Source organism: Tachysurus vachellii, chromosome 20, assembly GCF_030014155.1.
Source record: "Tachysurus vachellii isolate PV-2020 chromosome 20, HZAU_Pvac_v1, whole genome shotgun sequence".
NCBI lineage: Eukaryota > Metazoa > Chordata > Actinopteri > Siluriformes > Bagridae > Tachysurus > Tachysurus vachellii.
The window spans coordinates 11,637,943-11,663,770 of NC_083479.1; the positions used below are offsets into that span (position 1 = coordinate 11,637,943).

Genomic DNA, 25,828 nt, shown 5'->3' on the forward strand with positions numbered 1-25,828 from the left:
TTCTCCATTAGCTGTTAAAGCACACATTATTAATGTCAAATTGCAGGGTGCCTCGTTGATGAAGGGCTGATAGCTAATATAACAAAATGGCCACATCCTTTTAGCACATATTTATTCAGAAGTTAAAGGTGAAAGATGATAATGTGTGGTTCAACACTGTGAGGAGTAAGTCAGTTCCTCAGCAAATCACTGTCTATTAAAAGAATCTTACAAAGTATTGTGTTAAAGCAGACTCTCAGAGCGAGAGAAAAGAGCTGATTCATGCCTGGCAGCAGCACAGGCTATTCTCCAGAAGCTCATCAAATGAGGAGCAGGAGTGTTCACTTATTGTTCCCACTTTCTCTCTCTTTTTCCTTCTGCCCTTTTCTCGGTATAATTCGGCTGCAAGGCTGATGATTTAGGGTTGAGCGTGTCAATAGAAAAGTAATCAGCAAAACATTAGAATGAGCAGAGGTTTTGCCAACTCCTGACTGCAGAGCATGTATCACCTGTCTGACAGCTACAAGAATTAATCCTGAGAGTCAGAAGAAATTTGAGGAGAGGAGAGGAGATGAGGAGACTAGAGGAGAGGAGGGGAGAGGAGAATATAGGTCTTAAGAAAGGAGAGATACAAACAAGATAAGAAAACAGAAAGGAAAAAGGAAAAGTAAGCACAGAAAAGAGAAAACATGAAAAGAGAAGAGAGAGGGCAAGATAAAGGAGAGATTTAGAGAGTGCAGAAGTCATAATAGAAAGAGAGGAAAATCAAAGATGAGGAGAACAGGATGATCACACACTACTCTCTGCCACTGAGCTAAACAGAAGCTCCATCTGCCAGAAAGAAGACCAGTTGGCATTCTGCACATACACTGACACACACAAGTACACACACGCACACACACACACACAAATAACAAACATTACATAGCATCAAAACAGATTACTGCTCTTCTTTGAAGTTACTCAATATTGTTATTATTATTACTTTATTATGAAGCGTTATAATGGACACAACATACACTAATGCTGCAGTTTTTTGTACTTTAAAGGTGGGGTCTCCGATATTTGAGAAATGCTTCTGAAAACTGCGTTAGGCCACCAAACAAAACAAAAATCAAAACAAACGTGTAGCCAATGAGCAGAAAGGGGCGTGTCTTGTCATTATGGACGGAGAGAGTGTTCAGTGCGCATGTGTGCATATTTACATATTCGAGTTTCCCGAGTCAATAACTCCTGAGCTAAACGCTGTTACTAGCAAAACGCGGTTGTAGCTGCCTCTCAACATTACTATGATGGAAAAGAGGTGTTATTTGTGTAGTAACAGCGTTTAGCTCAGGAGTTATTGACTCGGGAAACTCCAATCTGTGAACATGAGGCCAACTTCCCGCTCCTTCAGTTCTCTCCAGTGCTGGAAAGCTGATCCTATATTAACACGGTCCTACTTCTTACCTTATCGTAAGCCTTTCTTCGCTTTCTTTCTTTGTTTTTATCCTCCATGTCAATGTTAAAACCGCTTTCTGCTAATGTCACACATGCGCACTGAACACTCTCTCAGCCCATACTGACAAGACCTGCCCCTTTCTGCTCATTGGCCACACGTTTGTTTTGATTTTTGTTTAGCTTGTCGTCCCGACTCAGTTTTCTGAAGCATTTCTCAAGGAGACCCTACCTTTAATGCTGCAGTCAACACAACCTTAATCCTTACATTATTCATTCATTCATCTTCAATCACACGCCAATCTACCTACTGTCATGTTTATGGGACAGGAAAACTCAAAACCCAGAGGAAACCTGTATGGTCACAGGGAGAACAGAAACTCGACATATACTGTACAGTAACCCAAGCTCAAGATCACACTAGGACCCTGGAGCTGTAAGACAACCCTCCAAATCACTGTATATATTTATTTAAACAAAAATAAAGATAAACACAAAAAATATAATGAGCCATTTTAAGGACCTTCAAAGATCTCTAAAAACATTATACCAGAATATTCAGTAATGTTACATGCAAATGTGACGGGACAAAAGATCATCAACATAAACCCATTATGGAATGTATGTTTAAAGACACAGTCCAGACATTTGAAGTAAAGGAAGCACAGACATAACCACATACAGTTAAAGTAAAATGATAAACTTGCCAGGTAGTTTGCGGCAGTCACCCCCGGGTATGATAGATCAAACCGGGTAACCTGCGCAGGCTGTAGGTAAGAAAAAAAAAGACAGTGAGTAGAACCAGCTAAAGCTGAGAGGAAACAGGGGAGGGAGATGAGCACGCAGTCACACTGATGAGCCATGACAGAGAAACAGACAGTAGGAGAGAAGAGCAGGTTATGTCTGTATGTCATGCTAAATCCTGTAAAAAGACAAAGACCAAGTTTTAGGGTTCAGAGTTAAAGTTTTCTCCCTAAGCTACACACCGGTACCTTTGAAAGAACTGAACAGGTTCATTGAGAAAATACTGTACAGTATTAATAAAACAACATTAAATTATACTACTCAGGCATTTGTTTTAAATGTAGGATGAATTTGAAAATCTATTGAATAAAAAGCCTGTTCTAACCTACATCGTTCAAAATGGCTAACAGTCACAAGATGTTTTACTAAAAATCACAGCATCACTGCATCCCACTGCCAATTTTCTTTTCCACAAGTACGAATAAAGCTCTGAGTAGGCTCCGAGTGCTAAAAAAAAAAAAGCTGCTTAAAACCTGTTATCCGTTTTGGACATGCATAATCTCACTCGTCGGCAGGGGGCTAGTGACACCCACGAAGGTGCTACGTGTTTCCCTTACTGAATGACAACGGTGTAACAGGATAGTAGAATTTCATGGTGAGTATGTCTGGCAGTTAAACACCCCTAACTAGCCATTTTGGAGTTTTAGTGCCTTTAACAAGCACTCAGCAAGACAGCCTATATGTGCCCAGTGTGCTAGTTTTCTTAGACTTTAAATTGTTATGGGGCAATTAAACAGCAGTTTCAAATAAATCTTCCAGACGTTTCAATTAAACTTTTAAGAATTAAGCACGCTTTGGCTCAGTGCACTGTTTCTAATCATGTGCTCTATATAACAGTGGACAGTTCAGAAATCACAGGAATCTAAAGTATTGTTCCTATCTGCATAACAAAAGTGGGAGCTTTTCTATACATACTGTAGCTAGTTCCAGTTCATGGGCATAACTAGCTGAAACTTTGCCAGAAAAGAACTAGTAGGAGTGCTTCATCTTTCTTACCTTATAACAAGTTACCTCCTGCTATTAAGGTATCTTCTGAAACTGCTTTATCCATGGCAGGAGCCTATTTCTGCACTACTAAGTGGGAATAACTCTTGATAAAACACTAGTACATCACAGGCCTAGATGTATTTGTACACTTCTCACACCTAGGGGTAATTCATTGTAGAGGCAATGTGTGTGAACCTGTTTTCATGTTCAATTTAAGTTTTATGTACTGTATGTGTTTCCTCATTATGCTTCCTGATTTATGTCTAGGTGCTCTGTGTTTAGTTTCCAACAAGTTTTCCTATTTTACTGACAAGAGCATTAAAAATTCTTCACTGATATTAAACAATTGAAGCAGCAGTGACACCCATGAGCCTTTATTACAGTAATTTATATTCATTTGTTAACTTCATAACTAGCTAAGTTACCTTAAATGCAACTATCTCGCTAACAAACTCAGGAAAAAAGCCCAAATACTTCAAAACCTTTGCTATTGACTGACATTTGCTATTTCACTCATTTCTTTTAGTGAATCTGCTAATATGGGCAATATATAAACAAAATGGCCACAAGAATAAGAATCTCCCTCTTTTGTTTTTACAAAGATCACATTTCTAAGGCCGTTCTTAATTTAAGAATATGTACAGTATGTATAGTCATAAATAGAAAATAGTGCTTTTTTTCAAAGAAACACCAAATACTAAGCAAACACCAACAAACTATGCATAACTGATAATGTATGTGGAAGGAATATAGAGAAAATGTGAAAAAATACAACCTGAAAATAAAACCTAAAATCAAGAGTTCAGAATTATACTCAACATCATGAGAGATGCTTTACACCCAGAGATAATCAAAAGAGGAAAAATGATGTAATGATGTACAGTCTGTTGTAATATACTGTATTATGCCTGTATGCCTTGTTGGTTAAGGGGTGTGTCTCAAACCATACATCTATATCAAAAAATAATCTGTTAAAGTTAAAGATGCAGGAGTGTTTTAAGATGTTTTTCAGCACTATGTGAAGAAATATGAGACTGGAAAGTTGAAAAAAAAAAACAGGAAAAAGACAGATTGTACCATCTCTGGGGAAAAAAGCTGCTCTTAGCATAAATTGATTGAAATAGATTCAGATTTTTAGAAGCCTGAAGTGCTGGGCTGATTAGTCATGGAAAGTTGTGGTTAGAAGTTATACAAAGTGCTGGGTACACTGTGAGCCCTGAGACCAGAAAATCTCACTCAACACAACTGATGGCTTCTACCGCAAGATCACCACATCATCTCCTGCTTTCAGTCCAACAGTACACTGAGTTCATGCTGTTCCACAATCTTTACCAAAAATTAACACCACTGATTTTGGTGGGGATTTTCCACAAGGATGTTCGTGCATGCAGCATCATCACAGGACACTCAGGCTAAAGACTTAAAGATTTAAAAGCATTAACATACACACAATCACATTGTTTAAAAGACTTTCGCACTTTTGCATACCCTTTTTCGAGGGCTTTTTCAAGACCTTAATGAAGGCTTTTTTTTTTATAAACCATATAAACAGCATCCATATAGACATCAGATATACAAATGACCTCATGAGATCTTCCATCACAATACTTGAGTTAATTCATAGAAAATAACTAAAGTCTTTACGTTTCTAGTGTAACCTCAGTAATGTTTATAAATACAATTTAAGATTGTATAAGATTAGCCATAATATCATACTCTCAGCGTGTGGATTAAGTGCCACCTAGTGGCTACAATGAGAAGTAGCTCTTCCCTGCACACTGACATATGAGGCTGCTATACACTTCAGCAAAACTGTTAAAAGTCAAATCTAATTCATTATTAGGAAATCTTTCGTCTGGACATAATGGCATTTGAGAGAAGATGAGTGAAAGACATATGGAAGACCATGGAAGCAGTCTTTCATGGTGTTTTTAATGGTAAAAGAACTCACCTTCAGTGGTGAGATGTGTGAGTGGGAGACATAGCCATGCACATTCTCAATCTCCGACAGGTTCCTTTCGGATACATGCACCAGCTCTGGTGCTCGAACCTCGCCGGTCAACCGGGGGTAACTGTGCTCCGGTGGTGACTCGTCATCCTGATAATGATACTGAGAAAGAGGAAGAAGAAGGAAGAGAAGGGGAGAGGAGAAAGGGGGAAAATAGACAAGTCAATCAGAATGACATCAAACCACTGAACCCAGCAAGGAAACGGTATCAAACAGACTAAACACACTGTCAACTGAAACAACACTTCTACACTATAGCTATATGGTGGAAATATATAGGAGTGATAGCATACCAGTATAGGATTTGATCATTTTTTTTTAAAAGAATCAACCAACCAGGTGGGAATCAGAGAAAACTTTATTTCATGTTCTTTGCAATTACCACCAAGCAGTCATCCTAACAAGCTTTTGTTTGCTATTCATTTAGATGCCAGCTTTTCTAACCTTTAACTAATGCTTCCACAGTTAACATTAACTGTCCACAGTATTAGGAACACATGTACACCTGCACGCTGATACAATTAACCCATCAGCCAGTCATATGGCAGCAGTGCAGTGGAGCAGAGCATGATGCAAATACATGCAAAGAGCTTTAGTGATTGTTTACAACATCCATCAGAATGGGGGAAATAATGTGATCTCAGTGACTTTCTTCCACAGTTTGAACAACGATGTGAGCAGAAAGTACAACAGCTCAAATTTTACTGCAGTTGGGCTACAACACCACGGTTTCACTGAAACTGGATTGTTGAAGACAGAAATGCCCAGTTTCAATAAGCCTATTTCTTTTCTGCCTCACTGACCAGTTTAGGTTAATTATAGACACTGTGTGTGGAAACATCAGCAAATCATCAGTTTTTAAATTAATCTGGCACCAGCAGTCATGTATTTGTGTGATTTTATGCAGTATGCTGCTGCCACATGATTGGCTGACTGGATAATATGCTGTATGTGGATAAGTTGACTTGTGAATGTGTATACCATAATTTCAAAAAAGAACAGCAAACTGTTGTACTTGAGAAACACACATACAATGTTAGACTAAGGACAGTCAGTACATTTTACTGCAATATTTATAATGCAGATTTTTCTCCAATGCTTCACAAGAATACACAATGATTCCTAAACCTATTATACTGGGATTTATATTTATCATAATATGACTTTTTATGCATCTCCACTCATAGTGAGGCTTATGAACCAATCATGGTCAGCCTACAGCTGTAAGAAACATCTGCATGCAAGCTGTATTTAGCATTATGAACAAGGTTTGAGTAAGTGAGGAAGAACATTGAATGCTGGGTGGAGGAAGGGCAGTCAGCGATGCATTTGTGAAGTCCCTTTGAGGCAGATTCTCCTGCTGTCAACACATGCATGTGCAATCTGTAATGCAGTTCATGTTTGCTAAAAGCCATGATGGACAGTGCCTTGCCAAAGCAAAAAAAAAAAAAAAAAGAGAGAGAAGCATGGTGCAAAAAGCGAGCAGCATGGGTGCAGCAGGTGGATGAAGTGAGGATGTTATGATGACGGCACTCCGGCTGTCTGTCTCACCCAGGGCGAGTTCATCAGGGCCGGGTTCGGGCTGGGGTTCAAACAGGCCGGAGTGTGGGTCTGCTGCTGGGAGCCCTGAACTGCCGGTGGCCTGTTCTGGAAATCCAAATCCAAATACAATTAGGAATTATGCTTACATCAGTCATATACCACGCAAGTCAGACATCCCACAAGCACAACAAGAGAAGTTATGAGAGTTACAACCAGCAGAACTTGGCAGGCATATTGACACATATGATGAAGCACAAAAGGACACAAAGTTCATCGTTGACTGTGGTGATGTAAAAATTCTGTGCATTTCTGGCTTGTGTGGGTGTTAACTCCTGCAAACATAAGCAGTATGTGATCAGTCAGGATCATGGTTATTATTAGACACAAGTTTTATGATCCCTATGGTGGAGTGTGAGGAAAGTGCTATTAACAAGCATGAAGACAGATACATATTATGTCCAAATTGTGTTTTGCAAAGAAAGTGAAGCTGTACATCAGTTGAGCTCCAAAGCTAGCAAATAATTTTCTTAAGAGAAAAATAGTGTAAAGAATAAGAAAAAAACAATATGGTTCCAGGAACTCTGGTAGTTGGACCCAGAGGAAAAGTAACACAGAACATCTCATACAAAAATGCACAGAAAAAATACTTTAATACCACAAGCTTTATAAATGTGTCAGTGCCAGGAACATATACACTCATATTTATCCGAAGAAGAGAAATACTGACAGGAACGAAGAGAAATAAGCTGAAAAATGATTGCAGAGGCGTCTGACATCCTCATGCTAGGCCTATTGCTCCATCGATTAACTAACAAAAACCAACAGAACCACTTAATCATCCTACATTCTGTATCAGGGGGAAATACACATAATGTTCAATCACATGATTTCTTCCATTATCATTTCCTTAAACAGCTTTAAACAGATATTATATTCCATATAAACTCTACAGATCACAGTAGCATGCTGTAGTAGCACTGTCTCTATTAGAAACTCAAATCTTATCATCACTGCTAGCAAGCAGATTAGTTCACAGACACGTGTAATTAAAGACTATAATACTTATTGTGACCTACTTGTTTAAAGCTCAGTAATAAGTACAATAAGTAGCTGCTGTGTAATATGAGCCTGTAATATATATAAAGACATAAAGTTAGTGCACGGTTATTATACTGCACACTTTAGGGAGCAGAGCAGAATGGAGTGAATAGAAAGTAATTAGTAAGAGAAGAAGATAGCTTTCTTTGGGGATTTTAATAAGACACAGATGAAGCAGTGGGATCTGCCCTGTGTGAAAGCTCTATTATGATGTCCTGTGAATAATGCAGCCTTGTCTCTGTCTCACAGTTCACTTCAAAGACATTTGAGGCCATATTCAGGTATTACATTGCAGCATAAAAGACACTTACAGTATAAAGGAATATACTGTATAATATATAACTACAGTCCAGTAGTTTGGATCTTTTTTTGTACCGACATTATAACGTATTAATAAACGTTAGTGGTTTATAGTATTAAGAGACAAACAAAAACAATGTTTGGTAAATGATTAGGTTCATTACAGGTTTAGATTAGACTGATGTCTGGTGACTAATAGTTAAACTAGATTTATTTTAATACTACTACATGAAAAACAAAAGCTAGAGATTCATTAGTATTTATGAATACTATGAGCTGCTTTAATTTCATATATACAGTATATATGTGTGTGTGTGTGTGTGTGTGTGTGTGTCTGTGTAAAATACTCATTACATGCTGGATATATATATATACATATATATATATATATATACATATATATATAAATAAATAGATAGATAGATAGATAGATAGATAGATCTTTAGAACGTATGCTAACACTTTTTCTAAAACCTTCTAATTCCACTTTTCAGATTCAGTATGTAATAAGTATTAATGCACAAACACATACCCACATGCTTATAAATAATGGATCTGAAAAGTGGAATTAGGGGGTTATAAGAGGTACAAAAGTGTTGGCAGATGTTGTAGATATAAATTATATATGACAGAACCTGAAATTAATAGTGATTCAAGTCACACACACACACAAAACAAGCACTTTTCTTTCTTGTAAAAGTGACCCAAAGCCTATTTTGAGGATGTTTTTAAAGTTGAATAATAAATTGCTTGGAGCAGTTCTGCCAAAATATAATTACAAAAATTTTAATTGTAAAAATCCAAATTCTATGAATATGCAAATTGGTAATATTCCTAACTCTGTTCCTGTTCCAGTGTTAAAGCAGAACAATAACATGGCTAAACACTATCCTAATATTTATATTGGTTATATTTATTATAGAAATGTGACAGTCTTGTATATTTTACTTTTACTTTTACTATAGAAATGTGACATGCATCAGGGAACTGTGCAAATTCAGCATTCTCTTAATTGAGCATGTTCATGCAGTTGCACAATTGGAACAACAGAGGTCCCAATCTGTCCAACCCATCGAGTTAAACAAACAGAACACACAAACTCGCATCAGCACTTGTGAAGGATAAACATTATTTTGTTATACAACCATGTTATAACTAAAAAAGAGCTCTTTAGCACTTTTAAACCACATCATCTTTACACCTCCTTCTTTAAAGTTCTGTTACTGCTACAAAGCTCATAATGTTTTAGTCTATTGAAGTCACCAGGTCTGACAGATTGCTTACATAATGGAAGTTTATTTAATCAAAATGTTTTTATTTATTGTTTTTGTTTTCTCAAAGATGTGTACATTTTCTAGGTTGTGGATTTTCTTTCTTTTGTTTAATTTTTAATTTAGCGTTCACAGAAAAATAGTTTTCTGTTGTTGATCATATGAAAGTTTTTTTTTACAAATATTTTTAAGTGATCATTTTCCTTTATCAGAATTTTTGTTGTTGTTGTTGTTCAAATAACATTTATTTACTCCTAAGCTCCAGTAACTCTGCCTACACACACACACATACCTATATACATGTATATATACTTTATAAAGCTATCCTCTTCATGCATTGGTGATGCTCTGTGATATCACTGATGGAAAATTTACAGCGCAGTGACTGTATATTGCATATTGTATTAAATACACACTGACCAAAAATCAATAAATTCATAATGTTGCCATGAACTGTACAAATGCAGAAAGAGGGAACTTCGATGAAGGGACAGAGAAAGAAAGGTAGAGAAAGAGAGGGTGGATTTCTTCTCTAATATTACTCAGTGTCGTGCTTGTCTGTCACAGCAGCCACTATTAACAGTTTAGGCTGACACAAACCTGCTCAAATGTGGAGCAAAATGCCTGGAACGAGAGAAAGTAAAAGTGCCAGGCAGGTTGACTAATTTATCATGATTGCCGTATCAAAAATCAGCAGAACAACTGCTTGGAAGCAATAAATCATGTGCTCTCCTTCCCCTATCTCCCCTAGAGCAGCTTCTATCACGATGGATGAGTAAACCATGCTGATGAGTATGGAGGAAGAGGAAAGCCCTTCTGACAGCTGTTTGAGATGCCCTTTTCTTTTATGGAGCAATGAACACAAGAATTCTTAATGAGGGAATCTCTGGGGAAAAGAAAGCTTGTGAATACTGCTAATGCATTCAAGTCACTCTGGAAACTGTGGAGTAGTGGAAAAGATGCTTTTTGGATTGTGTGCCATGCAGTGTCATTTAAAAGGATGTAACCGCCATAGGTGATCGCACGATCACAGGTGAAAAGACGGAAAAATAAAAAAACAGCATATGTGTGCGTGAGCTCTGGAGACTGAAATGTGTCCTGTACCTCTGAGGAAGAACAGCAGGTCTTTAAAGCAGTGCAGTGTGACTCATGGGTTCTTGATAGTCAAGTCTGAACAGATCCACTGCAATTCTCTTGTTATTTCTCTTTCTTGCTCACTCTCTCACACACTCATTAAAGAGCATGAAAAAATAACACTTTGTTCTGAAACTCTAATGTAAACTTGTATAATAAGTGGGTGCTGCTGTACAGTATAAGCAACCTGGGGCTCATGGTGCAGCTAATACATTAAATAATATGCAAAACTTTCACTTACTCTTTCACTATCACAACATAAATATGTTTACCATATACAATATAAATACCATACCGGGGTTAATTTAAACATATTCAGACATATTCAGAGGTTACAGGAGAGTAACGTCTTACTCAGGAGGCATGTCTTAGTTACACATGATTATGAACTCAACGTAACAGCAGAAAAAATATGAAGAATACTAAAATAACTCAAATTTCATTTTCATGACTTTGATTTAGTATCTTGTGCCTTCATTATGTTGTTTGCACAATTCTCTGTTAGAGCATTATATTAAAAATTAAACTAAAATGCAAAATAATAGAATGTGCTGGATCAAGTGCTATTTTATAACATAACTAGCACATAATGTGGGTCAAATCCATACAGTTAAACCAAATTTCAGTGATTAATGTGATGATTAAATTAGGAGTATTTACACAGTAATATACTGGCAATATGCTAACAGCAATATCTAACAGCAGTAGACTTTTGGTAGATTTAAAAGCAGATATAAATGAAAAAAAAAGACAATTCCAAATTTCTGAAATGAGGGAACAATATTCTCTCAGATTTAAAACCATATTATTTAGTCACTATCAATCAATCAATCAATCAATCAAATTTTATTTATAGAGCACCTTACAACAGCCAAAAGGAGCACAAGGTGCTTTCCAGTGAAAGAACAATAAAAAATAAAATCAATAAGAACACAATGAACATAAAATAGCAGTTGAAACAGGGTCTACATGTTAAAAGCTTGTATGAATAAATGAGTTTTCAACTGCGATTTAAAAACACTCAGCACAGTGATGGATCGTAAGTGTGCTGGAAGTGCGTTCCACAGCTTTGGTCCCTTGATGGCAAATGACCGGCCTCCAAACTTCTCATATTTGTATTTGGGAGTGACCAGAGAGGTATGTCCAGAGGAGCGGAGAGATCTGGCTGGTTGGTAGACCTTTATTAATTCTGTGAGGTAGGCCGGGCCAGACCATTGATGGCCTTAAACACAAAGACCTTATACTCCACCCTAAACCGCACCGGAAGCCAGTGAAGCGAGTGGAGGACAGGGGTGATGTGTGAGCGTTTGGAGATGTTGGAGAGAAGACGTGCTGCCACGTTTTGTACCATTTGAAGCCAATTGAGAAGTGATTGGTTAAGTCCAGTGTAGAGAGCATTACAGTAGTCAATCCTTGAGCTGATGAAGGCATGTATAGCTTTTTCAAGGTCAGCTTGAGACAAAAATGATTTTACCTTGCTGAGTAGTCTTAGCTGGTAAAAGCTCGCCTTCACTACTGCACTGATCTGCTTATCGAAGTGCATACTCTTGTCAAAGAGAACACCCAGGTCACGCACGGTAGGAGCAAACTGAGGTGTTAGAGGACCAAAACTAAGAGAACTGCTGGGTGAATCTGGGCTAAACAGGATGTACTCAGTCTTTTCTTCATTCAGATGAAGGAAGTTCTGGGAAAGAAACTGTTTGATATCCTGAAGGCAATTATGGAGCGGGTCCAATGCGGAACGATTACTCAGAATCACAGGAAGATAGATCTGGAGGTCGTCAGCATATAAATGATATTGAACGTTGTGACTGGAGATGAGTTGACCAAGTGGCAGCATATAGAGTGAGAACAGAGTAGGACCAAGAATAGATCCTTGAGGCACACCAGATGACAGAGGAGCAACCGAGGAAGAATAATCATTAAGCATTACTGAAAAGGTTCTGTTTGTGAGGTATGATGAGAACCAATTTAGCACCGCACCCTGCAGACCAACAACATGTTGTAGACGAGAGATGAGGATGGCATGATCCACGGTGTCAAATGCAGCGGTTACGTCCAGTAACACCAAAACCACAGAGCTTTTACCATCCAGGGCTCCAAGAATGTCATTATGGACCCTCAATAGCGCTGATTCAGTGCTATGTCTTGACCTGAAACCGGACTGAAATGTATCACCAATGCCGTGCAGTTGAAGGTGAGACTGAAGCTGCGCGAAAACAAGCTTCTCCATCAACTTAGACAGAAATGACAGGTTAGATATAGGACGGAAGTTGGAGAGTATGGAGGGATCAAGGTTGGGTTTCTTGAGCAGCGGTCTAACAATAGTGTGTTTGAGAGCAGCGGGAACAGTACCCACCCTAAAACAGCTGTTTATGAAGGGGACAAGGATGGGTCCTATGATGTCAATAGCCTCCTTCAAAATCCTGGCAGGAACAGCATCTAGGGGGCAGGTGGTAGGCTTCAACTCGTGGACAGCTTTTTTGAGGTCCACCAGAGTAACTGCAACAAAGTTCTCCAACACACTTTGCACCGCACGAGTAGACATGTCAACAACGGGGACTTACATTTACATTTACAGCATTTGGCAGATGCCCTTATCCAGAGCGACGTACATAAGTGCTTAAATCTCTAACATTGAATACATTAATGCTGGCTCACTAAGTTACATACTTAAGATACCATGAGTTTAAAACATTTGTTCAAAGTTACAATGAAAAAGTGTCAAAGGTGTGTTTTTTTTTTTTTGTTTTTTTTTTTAAATGCGAAAGAATTAAGGAAAGAAGTGCTAGTTGAAGTGTTTCCTGAATAAGTAGGTCTTCAACCGCCGCTTGAAAATATCCAGTGACTCGGCTGTCCGGACCTCTAGGGGAAGTTCATTCCACCACCTTGGTGCCAGTACAGAGAAGAGTCTTGTAGTATACTTGCCTCTTACCCTGAGAGATGTTGGAACCAGTCGAGCAGTGCTGGTAGATCGGAGGGTGCGGGGTGCAGTGCGAGGAGTGATGAGGGCTTTGAGGTAAGAGGGAGCTGGTCCATTTTTGGCTTTGTAGGCCAGCATCAGTGTTTTGAATCTGATGCGTGCAGCTACCGGAAGCCAGTGGAGGGATCGCAGCATCGGGGTGGTATGCGAGAACTTTGGCAGGTTGAAAACAAGCCGGGCAGCTGCATTTTGGATCATTTGCAGAGGACGGATTGCGTTCATAGGTAGACCTGCCAGCAGTGCATTGCAGTAATCCAGTCTAGAAATGACAAGAGACTGAACAAGTACCTGAGCAGCCTGTGTGGACAGAAATGGCCGAATCCTTCTAATGTTGTAGAGAAGAAACCGACATGAGCGAGTCACATTAGCAACATGAGAGGAAAAGGACAGTTGATTGTCCATGGTTACCCCAAGGTTGCGAGCTGTGGCTGAAGGGGAGATCAGATCGTTGTGCAAGGATATAGCAAGATCATGACCTGGGGATGAATCACCTGGGATGAAGAGCAGCTCAGTTTTGCTAGGATTAAGCTTTAACTGATGAGCAGTCATCCATGATGAAATTTCTGCCAGACATGCTGAGATCTGGTCAGAAGCTGTGGCATCTGCGGGTGGGAAAGAGAAGATAAGTTGTGTATCATCAGCATAGCAGTGGTAAGAGAACCCATGTGAGGAAATAACTTCACCAAGAGAGTGAGTATACAGGGAGAAAAGAAGAGGACCAAGTACTGAGCCTTGTGGGACGCCAGTGGAGAGTCTGCGTGGAGCAGATGTCACTCCCCTCCATGTTACCTGATATGAGCGTCCTTCCAGGTAGGAAGCGAACCATTCCCAAGCTGATCCGCAAATCCCAAGACTCCTGAGGGTGGCTAAGAGAGTCTTATGGTTGACTATCAAACGCTGCTGAAAGGTCAAGGAGGATAAGGACGGATGAGAGTTTGGCTGATCTAGCAGCATGTAGTTTCTCAGAGACATCTAAAAGGGCTGTCTCTGTGGAATGAGCTGCTTTAAAGCCAGACTGGTTGGGGTCTTGGAGGTTGTTCTGTGAGAGATAGACAGACAGTTGATTAAAGACAATGCGTTCAAGAATTTTTGAAAGAAACGAGAGAAGTGATACCGGTCTGTAGTTACTAATGTCTGATGGATCCAGAGCAGGTTTCTTCAGGATGGGAATAACCCTTGCTCTCTTGAAAGTAGTTGGTACCTGACCAGATGCTATGGATCTATTGGCGATAGTGGTAATGAAGGGCAGAAGGTCTTGCGAGATGGTCTGGAGCATAGTGGAAGGGAGTGGATCCAATGGGCAGGTGGTAGGATTGCAAGACCGGATGAGTTTTAGAATCTCTTCTGCTGTTACAGTTGAGAAATGCGACAACAAAGGTGTAGGGGAATCCATACTCTGAGATGTAAGTGCAGTCGGAGCTGAAGTGAAGTTCCGGCAGATTTCCTCAATCTTCTCCTGGTAGAAAGAAGCAAAGTCTTCTGCAGTCAGGGAGGATGAAGAAGGTGGAGCCGGGGGGTTGAGCAGAGAAGAGATGATGTTGTGGAATTTCCGAGGGTCATGTGAGGAAGCTTCAAGCTTTTCCTTGTAGAAGGAAGTCTTGGCAGAAGTCACATCTGAGGAGAACTTGGCCATGAGTGTTCGGTAAGAATCAAGATCTGCATCAAGTTGTGATTTCTTCCACTTTCTCTATGATGATCTTAGATCTCTTCGATTGTTGCGCAGCACATCTGAAAGCCAAGGAGCAGAACAAGAAGTTTTCTTGGGTTTAGTGGACATAGGGCAGAGGAAGTCCATAGTTGAGGAAAGAGATGAGAGGAAAGTATCTGTGGCCGAGTCCAAGGGTAGTGAGGAAAAAGACTCAGGATCAGGAAGGGAAGAAAGAGTGCCAGAAGCTACAGAAGAAGGGGAGACAGAGTAAAGGTTGCGGTGGGTAAGAGCGAGGGGGTGAGAGGTAGTTTTAGGTAGGGTAGGGAGAGTGATGGTGAAGGATACCAGGTGATGATCAGAGACGTGTAGTGGGGTAGCAGTCACATCTGTAGCTGGAGAAGGACGGGTGAAAACCAGGTCCAGCACATTGCCTCCTTTGTGTGTGGGGATGTAGCTGTTGAGTGTGAGTGTGAATGAGTCGAGAAGAGACAGGAGGGAAGAAGAATGTAGCTTGTCAGAGGGGAGGTTGAAGTCACCAAGCACTGTCAGGGGGGAGCTATCAGAAGGGAAAGCACTAAGCAGTGTGTCCATTTCTTCCAGGAAGTCACCTAGGGGACCAGGAGGGCGGTAAACAACAATGATAACAAGGTTAATTGGAGAAGTAACTGAAATGGCATGGAATTCAAAAGAGGAGATGGTTAAATGAGACAAGAGGAGAGGTGTAAAGCACCATTTCTTTGACAGCAATAAACCTGTACCTCCACCCCTGCCTGATTCTCGTGGATTTTATTACCACCCTGTGCAGAGTTCATGTTTGTACTGAATGTTGTTACCCCCGTCCTTTTATTCTACTACTCCTCCTCCTCCTTTTCCTCCTCCTCCTCCTCTGTACTGCTGTAAACTGAGAAGAGATGGGAATGTGACATTGCCTCTAAGCTCCATGTGAATTTGTATGGAATTTTCATGCAATTGAATGCACTGACCCCTTTTCTGTGGCCTAGTATACACTCAACATCATCTTCCTTCACACATGACTCCACTCAGGTCCTAGAGGGACAAAAGGTTAGAGAAACGAAGTCAGGACCTCTCCTGTCCTATCCTGTTCTAGCCTTCCTGTCCGGTTCTTTTACACACATCACCAAATAACAGAGATGCTGGAGCTGCAGAGAAAACAGAATAAATCTGATTCAACTGGATTCAAGTGGAAATTCAACTGGAATTAATTGCTCTGGATTCAACTGGAAGGCTAAATGAGACAACATGAGGATGAAACCTTGGAAGGAAACAGACTCTAAAGTGAACCCATTCTCTTCTGGGTGACTCTTAATAGTGGGAGTACTGTATAAAGCATTACAGTGTACAGTTGTGGAAGTGTTCTAAGATGAACACAGAGCACTCTATATGATTACAGCTGTTCAGGTGTTTGGTATTGAAATGAAATGATCAAAAGAAAACAATAATGAGCCTTATGCATAAACAGGTTTAGAGAAAGCTCTGAATGAGAAAGAAGCCTAAACAAAACAGGATTAAGATGAATCATTCAGGTCCAAAGAACAAGAGGCTTAGGTGACACCATTGAGTTTGAGATTTGTGTAGATAAATGATTGGTGTGACCCCCATTTATACATGTGCATGACTGACATGTAGCAAAAAAAAAAAAAAAAAAAAAAATCCATCATTCGTCCATCAATCCATCATTGCAAAAAATGGACATTAAATACGCAAGGTTCTGCCTCTTGCATATTCACAGAAGCCAAACTGAATGTATTACACAAAGCTCAAAGAGTCAAATGAGGTATTAACCGCTAAAAGCTGTGGAGCTGAAACCATTACACGTTGGTTGAACCATTACACATTTATGAAGTAATTCAAACCACTGCACAGCGTTTTAGAAAAATTCAGCTCTTTCTTTGTGTATAGAAATATAAACTATAAGAATAAAAATATGATATAAGTTAGTTTGGCAAACAGGGTCACTGAATAAGAATGAGCTCACCCTGTGCACACACTCTCTCTATACTGTATCTAGCACAAAAGAATTGAAATGTGAGACCATGGGTGGCTTGTTAAAAAATTGTTTCTCAGGTCTGGCTGTTGAAGCTGAAAGTTTCCAGCTTCTGCAAACTGAGAAGAAGTAAAGCAGTGCTAACACTTTCTTGGTGGCCTCATTATCCATGCTTCTAATTATGACAACATTTCAAAAGACCCTATACGTAATGTTTCCTGAGATTCTTTCTTTCAGAATAACACCATGTGATGTTCTTAAGATTCTTAGAAATAAACAAACACGCATTTGCTTTCCTGTACTGAAGCCATATGTGCTGTAGCATATTCACCAGTAAGTCTTATTTCACAGCGATATTAAATCAGTGCAATAATTAATGCTTGTATCCTGAGCGCACCATATGCAGTCTAGAGCACATAATAATGGTTCAGGCTGTACGTCGATGAATCACCCAAAGCTTGTTTCTGTGCTGTGCACATAACCAGACAAACAATATATAAGAAAAGCAAAATGAAGCATATATAATGAAGCATCCTATATATGATATAAAATCATCATATATAGGAGGATTATATAGGAGGATTTCTCAGCAAAATATATAACCTATATAATAATGCATCACTAAATGGAAATGATAAAAGACATTGTTTGGGGTCTTAAACCTGACTGACTGAGCTGTGTTCAAAGCCAAAATAAAATCCTTGATATACACTCGTGTGATCGCATACGTAACAATAAGTGAATTCTGTATTGATGCACCAGGTTTCAAACAAATAAACAATTATTAGCCATTGTTCCTTTCTTCCAAGGAAAGTCTGTTATACTGCTTAGCAATGAAACACATTGCTAACAGACTACACTGAATTCTAGAAGAATTGTTTATTGTGAATATTTTAATATGATTAATTATTTATTGAAAACTAGATTTGATCATATCATATTTGTTATACAGTGACATTATAACTTATAATGCTACATTTCATGTGCAAGAACAACCTCACCCTCATGATAAATCACTGTACTGCATACCCATTGTTGGTTATTGCTTTAATATATCACAGCATAGCAGAATGTTTGTATCTGATTGGTCAATAGGTGAGCATTATTTTTCTATAAAATAATAGAAAAATTATGATTAATATAATCAGTACAAGTAGTTCTGATTGTAACATGAACAAGGTTAATATCCGTGTGTGTGTTCTAGGGTTACGTTATATAGCAGTTATGTAACATTTATGGAAGGAGTCCTGGTTTTAGGTGCTCTCAGTCTTATGCAGTTTCCCCAGTAAACTGACACACTGCACTGTGTGTGTGTGTGTGTGTGTGTGTGTGTGTGTGTGTGTGTGCACGTTATATTATGCACATGCTATTATATGCATGCTATTATAATAAGAATAATGCAGTTCTCATGCAAGCATTGTTTTCAGTTATGATCACAGGTCTGTTAGATCACAGATCCTGACTAGATCTGTGTGTTATTCACAGTGATATAAATAGACTAAACCTTTTGGATGCTACTGTAGTAACACTGACCTTTTGACACTGTCACCCACTGTGACAGCACAAAAAGAGTGTGCGCATTTCTGTCCTAATTCATTCTAATGAATGAATAAATAAATAAATAAATAAACAAACACTATTCATTTCATCCCAAACATCAGCTATTTCAACAATAACAAGAGTCGAATTATTACATACCTACATACCTAAAGCAATGACAGCTCTGACAAAAGCCTAGTAAAAAATCAATATACCATCAGAAAGCTGGCACAGAAGAGTTGAAGCGTACCTGACATCCAAACATCAGGGACAGCATTTTATCACGGCAGGTAACTTTGCAGTGACAGAGCATTGGAGTGACAAATTCCAGCTTTCTCACAATAGGAGACATTCCAGAGAATGCGAGAGTGCCTTTACCTCCAGGACCACTGATGTACAAAACGAATAGTGCACGCACACATACACACACACACAACTGGCAAGACATATTTCACTCCTGACTGAATATGGGTCTACTTCACATACACATACTGCTATTAAACACCACTGCTTAGTTCCTCTCCAGTCCTAAAACCTAAAACCCTCTCTGTCTTTTATTTCACTGTTGGCCATGTTCTGTTCAGCCTCTACTTATGTGTGACACACAAAAAACACTACATTTTAACAATCTGCCAACATGAATCAAGAATTCTGACACATTTCTTAGACTCTGAATCATTCATTCATTCATTCATTTTCTACCACTTATCCGAACTACCTCGGGTCACGGGGAGCCTGTGCCTATCTCAGGCGTCATTGGGCATCAAGGCAGGATACACCCTGGACGGAGTGCCAACCCATCGCAGGGCACACACACACTCTCATTCACTCACGCAATCACACACTAGGGACAATTTTCCAGAGATGCCAATCAACCTACCATGCATGTCTTTGGACTGGGGGAGGAAAATTACACAACAATGTTATGAAATGACTCAAGCAGGCACTTTAAACTATGTAATATTATTTGTACTTAATTATCAAAAGTAACCCGGGTATAAAATGTGAAAAAGTTCTGTGTTTGTGAAATGTTCTGTGTTTTTCATGTTTTTTATCAAAAGGCTTACTAGAAAAAATTGACACAAATATATTAGGTCAGTATTATGATGGCCTTTTTCATTCAAAACACTATATAGCACTGAGCATCAAACTTTCTAAAGTAACTTGTATGTAGGGACTTTTTTGGCATAATCTTTTAAATCATAGTCCTAAAAAACTGTCATTTTTTCAGCCTGGAGATCCATGGTGCTGCTGTTGATAGAACCATTTGGAGACTATGGAGCCCACCGTGGGCTGCTGATGTGGCAGTTCGTTTTGTGCTCAGGTCTCAGATCACTGGACATTTGAAGGCTTCGGCAATAAAAGAATTAGTGTCATATTGATAATTAGCTCAGAAATTATTACACAACCCCACTTGACTATAAAAGACATTATTATAATCACGCTCTTCAGTTTCTTCCTCATATCATCTCAGGGAGATTTTCCTTGCCACAGTTGCTTCAGCTTTGCTAATTAGAGATAGATATAAATGTAATTTAAAATGTTGTCATTTTTGTTCTATATTTATATATTTCTCTTAAGCTGCTTTCGAACATGTCCATTGTTAAAAGTGCTATATAAATAAAATTTAAATAAATAAATTGAATTGAATATTTAACTTTTACTTTGCTCTGAGGAAGTTTCCGGAAAAAAAAGCACTTCCTGTTTAGAAAAATAGACTTCAGTCTGTGTCAGCGTTTTAAAGGTAAAGCTGTTTGAGTTTTCTGCTGAAAGACAAGTTTTCATGCTCTTTGCTGTTTCTCACATTTCCATCTTTTTATTATTAATTTTGGAAATAGAAAAGAGAGACTGGTGAGGGAATAACTTGTTTATGAATGGTTATAGCTGAGATGTTATAAGTCATATCAGAAACTATTCTTTTTAAACAATTAAACATCATCTCACTGCTGATTCTTTTCCTTTTACAGCACAACCCTGCATACATATCCATATAGAATTAGCTAAACAGCAGATATAAATGTATTGTAGAGTGCATGCCATCCATATATACAGTACATAACTAAGAAAATGTTAACTATTAACATTTATAAGAAACTACACTAACAGGATCTGTGAGGAGGTACATGTAGTAGCTTACAACGCCTTCATTTGGTGCAATATTTACTGAGTGAAGCAGTATGTGTCTATATGAATTTGCTGATTTCTAAACTTTTCTAAAATTTAAAACTATTATTCAATATTATTTGAAACTAGCTAATTAACCATGAAGGTTAAATGTTACCACAGTAAGATTACAGACTAAAAACATAACAAAAGCAATAACAAATTTAACACTCTTAACGCAGGCAGTGTTTATCACAGGATGTGTTTCTCTGATGTGTTGTTAGTGAGGCAGCTCTTTGAGATAAAAGTCATATCATTGATCAGAAAAGCCATTTTTTTTCATCTTAATTAGCTTGAAGTTACCAAGAGTATGGGCTAAAAAGGTTCATATTGCTGTTAGTAATGCTCGCTCATTTTCTACCGCTTATCTGAACTACCTCGGGTCACGGGGAGGCAGGCGTCATCGGGCATCAAGGCAGGATGCCAAAAGTTAATTTTGCCAAAATACCCACTGAAATTAACTTCGTTACATTTCTCAAGTAAAGCTGAAATATTCCCAAAACCAACCGACATACAGTAACAATTATTTCTCCTTCATTTTTATACATACTTACAGTAAGGTTTTAATCAATATACTGTAATGATGTTCCCAAAGCACCGCATGTGCTGCATGTCATTTCATAAAAAACGTCTGCTTTGTTTTTATAGGTCCGTGAAGAATCATATAAACCTCAAGCAAATCAAACATGCACGCTCTCTCAAACAGCAAATGGTGCAAAATATTGTTTCATGACTCACATTTCTCTAAACTGTGCGTGACATTTTAATCATTAATGCTGGTTTTTTGAACACACTTTCATCAGAGTCATAATTTATGCTCATTTTTCACATCACTGAATTCATTACTGAAATGACAGCTTCATTTGCTACACTAGAATCCAGGAAGTCTATTTGATACTAATACCATAGATTAAGGCAGCACATGTGTGTAGACTGGCGTTTGCATGACGCAGTAGTGGGTGTCGGCCTGCTTCAATGTATTCATGCCGCCTGATAAGATGTTTTTGTGTGTTGAGAAGATGTGTGTAAGTGAGTAAATGTGTTTTAAGAGTAAACGGATAACAGGTAAAATTGTCTAGCATGCACATGCACTTCATTTATTTCAAGCAGCTCTATAATCTGATGAGCAGAAGGAAAAGAACAGGAAAAGAGAAAGACAATAGAAGTGCAACAGCTGCCTAAACTAGTGGAAATTTATATTTAAAAAAAAATGTTTAGTGAATAATAAACACTGGTCTGTTAGTTTCATGTGTACCAGACCTGGAAGATATGTCATAAATATCATTAGGTAGCATAGCTGTTCCTTGGTAAAGAGAGTGCTAATTTGCATACCCATGATTCCCTGAGGCTGCTTATTAATGCGATGCTTAATGTCCTTGTTCTGTTAGAAAAAAATTGACTGGTTTTCCATGCTGGTAGATGTTATAGCAGCATGTTGTTTGTGTCTGCAGCCCAGCGGTTTGACCACCTTGCCGTTTGTTATGCTGTAAATGTCTGATAAAACAGCAAGTGCATTATTTTGTACTGTACTTCCTGTTCAAGCTTCTTCCTCACCAATGCCACAATGTCAAGATATTTAAAGACGTTTTAATGAAACACAATACCCAATTTCCAACCATGTTCAGGTGTTGTTCAAAACCAAATCACATGCTTAATGTTATACTTTTAATTGAACATCTAAACATTACACTGTTTTGTGAAATAAACAAGACTAAATGTAGCATCCAATCAGTTCCTCATCATGAAAAAAAAGTATGTGTTCTAAAAGAAATCAAAGTACTCTCAGATATAAGTATCATGACATAATATACTGCAGAATACACACTGTGCAATATAGCTGTTATTGACTGAACAAAAGTAAAACTCTAGCCTGGTTAGTATTGTTAGCCAATCACACTAAATATGACTCATAGGTAATGCTTCCATTGCCAAGCATTTTATAACAACATGCTCCTGGACAGGACTCCTGCTCTTGTCTATGGAGTATGAGTGAAATGCTACACACTTAGGTCACAAGCAAAAACTTAGATCTCAGGGCAATACAACCACTAGCAATCTAAATGGCAGTTTGTAAGAAATAATGAATACATTTGGTCCCTTATAACTGTAATGAAGTCTGTAAGAGTGTTAGTCTAAAATGCTCATCAGATTCTTTCTACTCATGAAGAAAACATGCATGGATTGAGAAACCTAACATTAGCCCACTAATAGAACAAAAACCTATTATTATTGTATTTTCACAATGACCTCATTTGACTAAACATGGATGCTCCAATGGCATGATCTCTGCCTGTGTTGACCAGTAGAGGGCATAACATGACAGAGGATCAGCAAACTGCTGCTCAAATACACAAATTCATACCACTCATAATAGATCTGTTAAAACACTTAGGGAACTCTTGAAATGTTGAAGTAGAAGACTATAAACACAGAAAGCCACAATGATGCAGCCTGTAATCATCACCATCATGAAGTGAACAATGGATGCTACTGCCACTGGATAGCCGGCCACACGCATAATTAACCTACAACAGCAAAAGATAATTATGATTAAGAATGCAAATTAGAGCAAACTAAATACCTTATGGCACAGGATCATGCAGTTTAATCCACCACCTCATTTAATGGCAGACACACAGGAAATCCACTGCCATCATCCTTATATCCTCTAATAATAATAATAATAATAATAATAATAATAATAATAATAATAATAACAACAACAACATATGGTCTTGGTTTGATCTCAACGTAGCAGCTGAGTTGGATCGACAGTCAAAACAAAGTGTTTGTTTCTCAAACACAGTCCACTGAAATTGGATTTAACCAATCAACACATGGTGAAAGACTTTCCTTAATCTTAATCTTAAAACTGAATCATAAGTCTCTTCAAAGACAGTCAGACAGAAATCATTATTTGTGCCTTCGGAGCACAGCATCTGGATCAGTGTACTTTTCATAGCTATAGGTCATCTGAGGTCTGCTGATAATAATGACTATGTGTTCTGAGTATGCTTAAATTTAAAAACTATTATCTTTAATGGTTTTAGACAGCAACCGTACAGCTTTGGAATAATAAAATTCCAAAGATAAAAAAAAAGAGTTCTTCTTGGAATCCTTTGGACAGGGAAACACTTTTCTAGATTATTAAAGGCTCTACACATAACATTTAATAGTACACTGTACTGTAAGTGTCAACCAAACAAACCTTTAGGAAATTTTGTGTAAGTACATAACAGTTATGTTAGAAAAATCTTTACCATTAAAAATCTTACTTTTCCTAAATAACCTTTAGGATACCATTGCAGCTTCATAGTTTCAGGATCCACAGTTTAACCCAGATCTCAGGTTACTGTCTGTGTGGAGTATCATGTCCTCTTCATGTCTGTAATTCTGTCAGGTTCTTTGGATTTCTCTGACATCCTACAATCATACAGGCAGGTGGACTACCAATGCAAAATTATGCCTAGTTATAAATGATTTCATGCATTTTTCTGCAATGAAATCACATCCAATTCAGGATGTGTCCCTGCTTCTTGGCAGGTTTTCCCAGAATAGGCTGCAAAATCAATTGAATCCTGATCTGGATAAAGCAGTAAACTCTTTGTGTTGGAAAATGATTACACTGTTTAGCATTGCTAAACAATCACAGCCCACAAAGAAGCAAAATATATTTATCTATATCACTGCTCTTTTCTACCACCTTAAGATTTAAGATTTACAGCGCTATATTCTCATACATTAGTGCTGCATCTCTGAAATCCCTCCGTCTACACTGAGGTAGTGTGTCAAGCAATCATGCTTTTCCCTTCTGCTTCTATATCCAAATGAAGCATACCTGCAAGTAAAAGCCCTACAGAGGCCATTAATATTTCAGCATGCCTTCAGCACACAAGAGATGTTCTAGTGAAAGCACATCTGCTAATCTGACCTCAGCCACAACGACACAACAGTGAGCCAGGAAGCCATAGTGTCACTGCAGTGAATCAACGCCATCATGAAATTTACTTTACTCCACTAGCAAACAGGTAGACAGTAAACTTCCAGCTCAGAGTAGTGTTTGTGTACAAAAGTACCACAAACAGCAGAATATACACTATCTAATGAGTGCAGGAGGAAGATCCAGTTCCTCAGGTTGCACAGATTTGCATACAGAAGCCACTTTTAATTTATACCCCTGCACAGCATGAGCTTCAGGGTCAGTACTAACATTTACAAAATGCCCAACTCCATCCACAACAAAATGGCTTTCAAGTTGGGTTGATGAATAAACTCGAGCTAATGCTCCGGCATAGGCTTCGAAATGAGATGTTATGTATTTCTGCATTATATTCACAGCTGTGGGAGATCATTACCACAGCTGCTTCTTTTCTAGATGCATTTCATATTTATCTGCCCTATAACAGAAAGGAACAGAGTTGTTTTTTTTTTTTTTTTTTTTTAAAAAAAGTCTATAAAAAGCTTTATAGATTTTATGTGGCTTAGCAAACAGAGCTGCTGAAGTAAACCGCCGCACAGACCCTGAACACGGTATGAAAAGTCTCAAAGGAGACATATGCTACACAGCCAGCGGATATCCAAAGTAGAACACCATCTAAATTAATTAGTTTGGATTAGTTTTAGAGGTTGTTTAATTACAGCAGGAAAGACCAATTAAATGTGAGCTCTGAGACTCTGAAATTCAACTACAACAAGCACAGAAGATGTTTCATCATAGTATTATTCACAGAGCTAATGAAAATATATACATATGTTTTATTTCTATTATTGTTCTCTTACTCTCAGCTTTAGAGCCTTTTTGCGCTACAGATTGTCTGATATCTTTGTACACCTTTCTCAGAATCTCAAAGATTGCAGTCTTACTGGCTCTCTGGAAAACCTTTTTCCCCTTGGTCCAGACATCACAGGTTCAAATCCCAATGCAGCCACA

The 25,828-nt window shown here is 38.3% G+C and overlaps 1 protein-coding gene across 16 annotated transcripts in view; it reads right to left on the reverse strand.

Moving 5' to 3' along the window:
- The window catches only part of dlg2 (discs, large homolog 2 (Drosophila)), a 194,733-nt gene that overhangs the window by 108,967 nt on the left and 59,938 nt on the right, over window positions 1–25,828 (reverse strand). For 12 of the 16 annotated variants that reach the window (XM_060895353.1, XM_060895365.1, XM_060895362.1 and 9 more), the window contains 3 exons: window positions 6,767–6,862; window positions 5,159–5,317; window positions 2,124–2,183 (listed from right to left, as the gene is read on the reverse strand). In XM_060895353.1, coding sequence (XP_060751336.1) covers window positions 2,124–2,183; window positions 5,159–5,317; window positions 6,767–6,862 — 315 coding nt within the window. The remainder of the gene's footprint in view (window positions 1–2,123; window positions 2,184–5,158; window positions 5,318–6,766; window positions 6,863–25,828) is intronic. The other 4 variants (XM_060895357.1, XM_060895369.1, XM_060895364.1 and 1 more) reach the window with 1 other exon arrangement.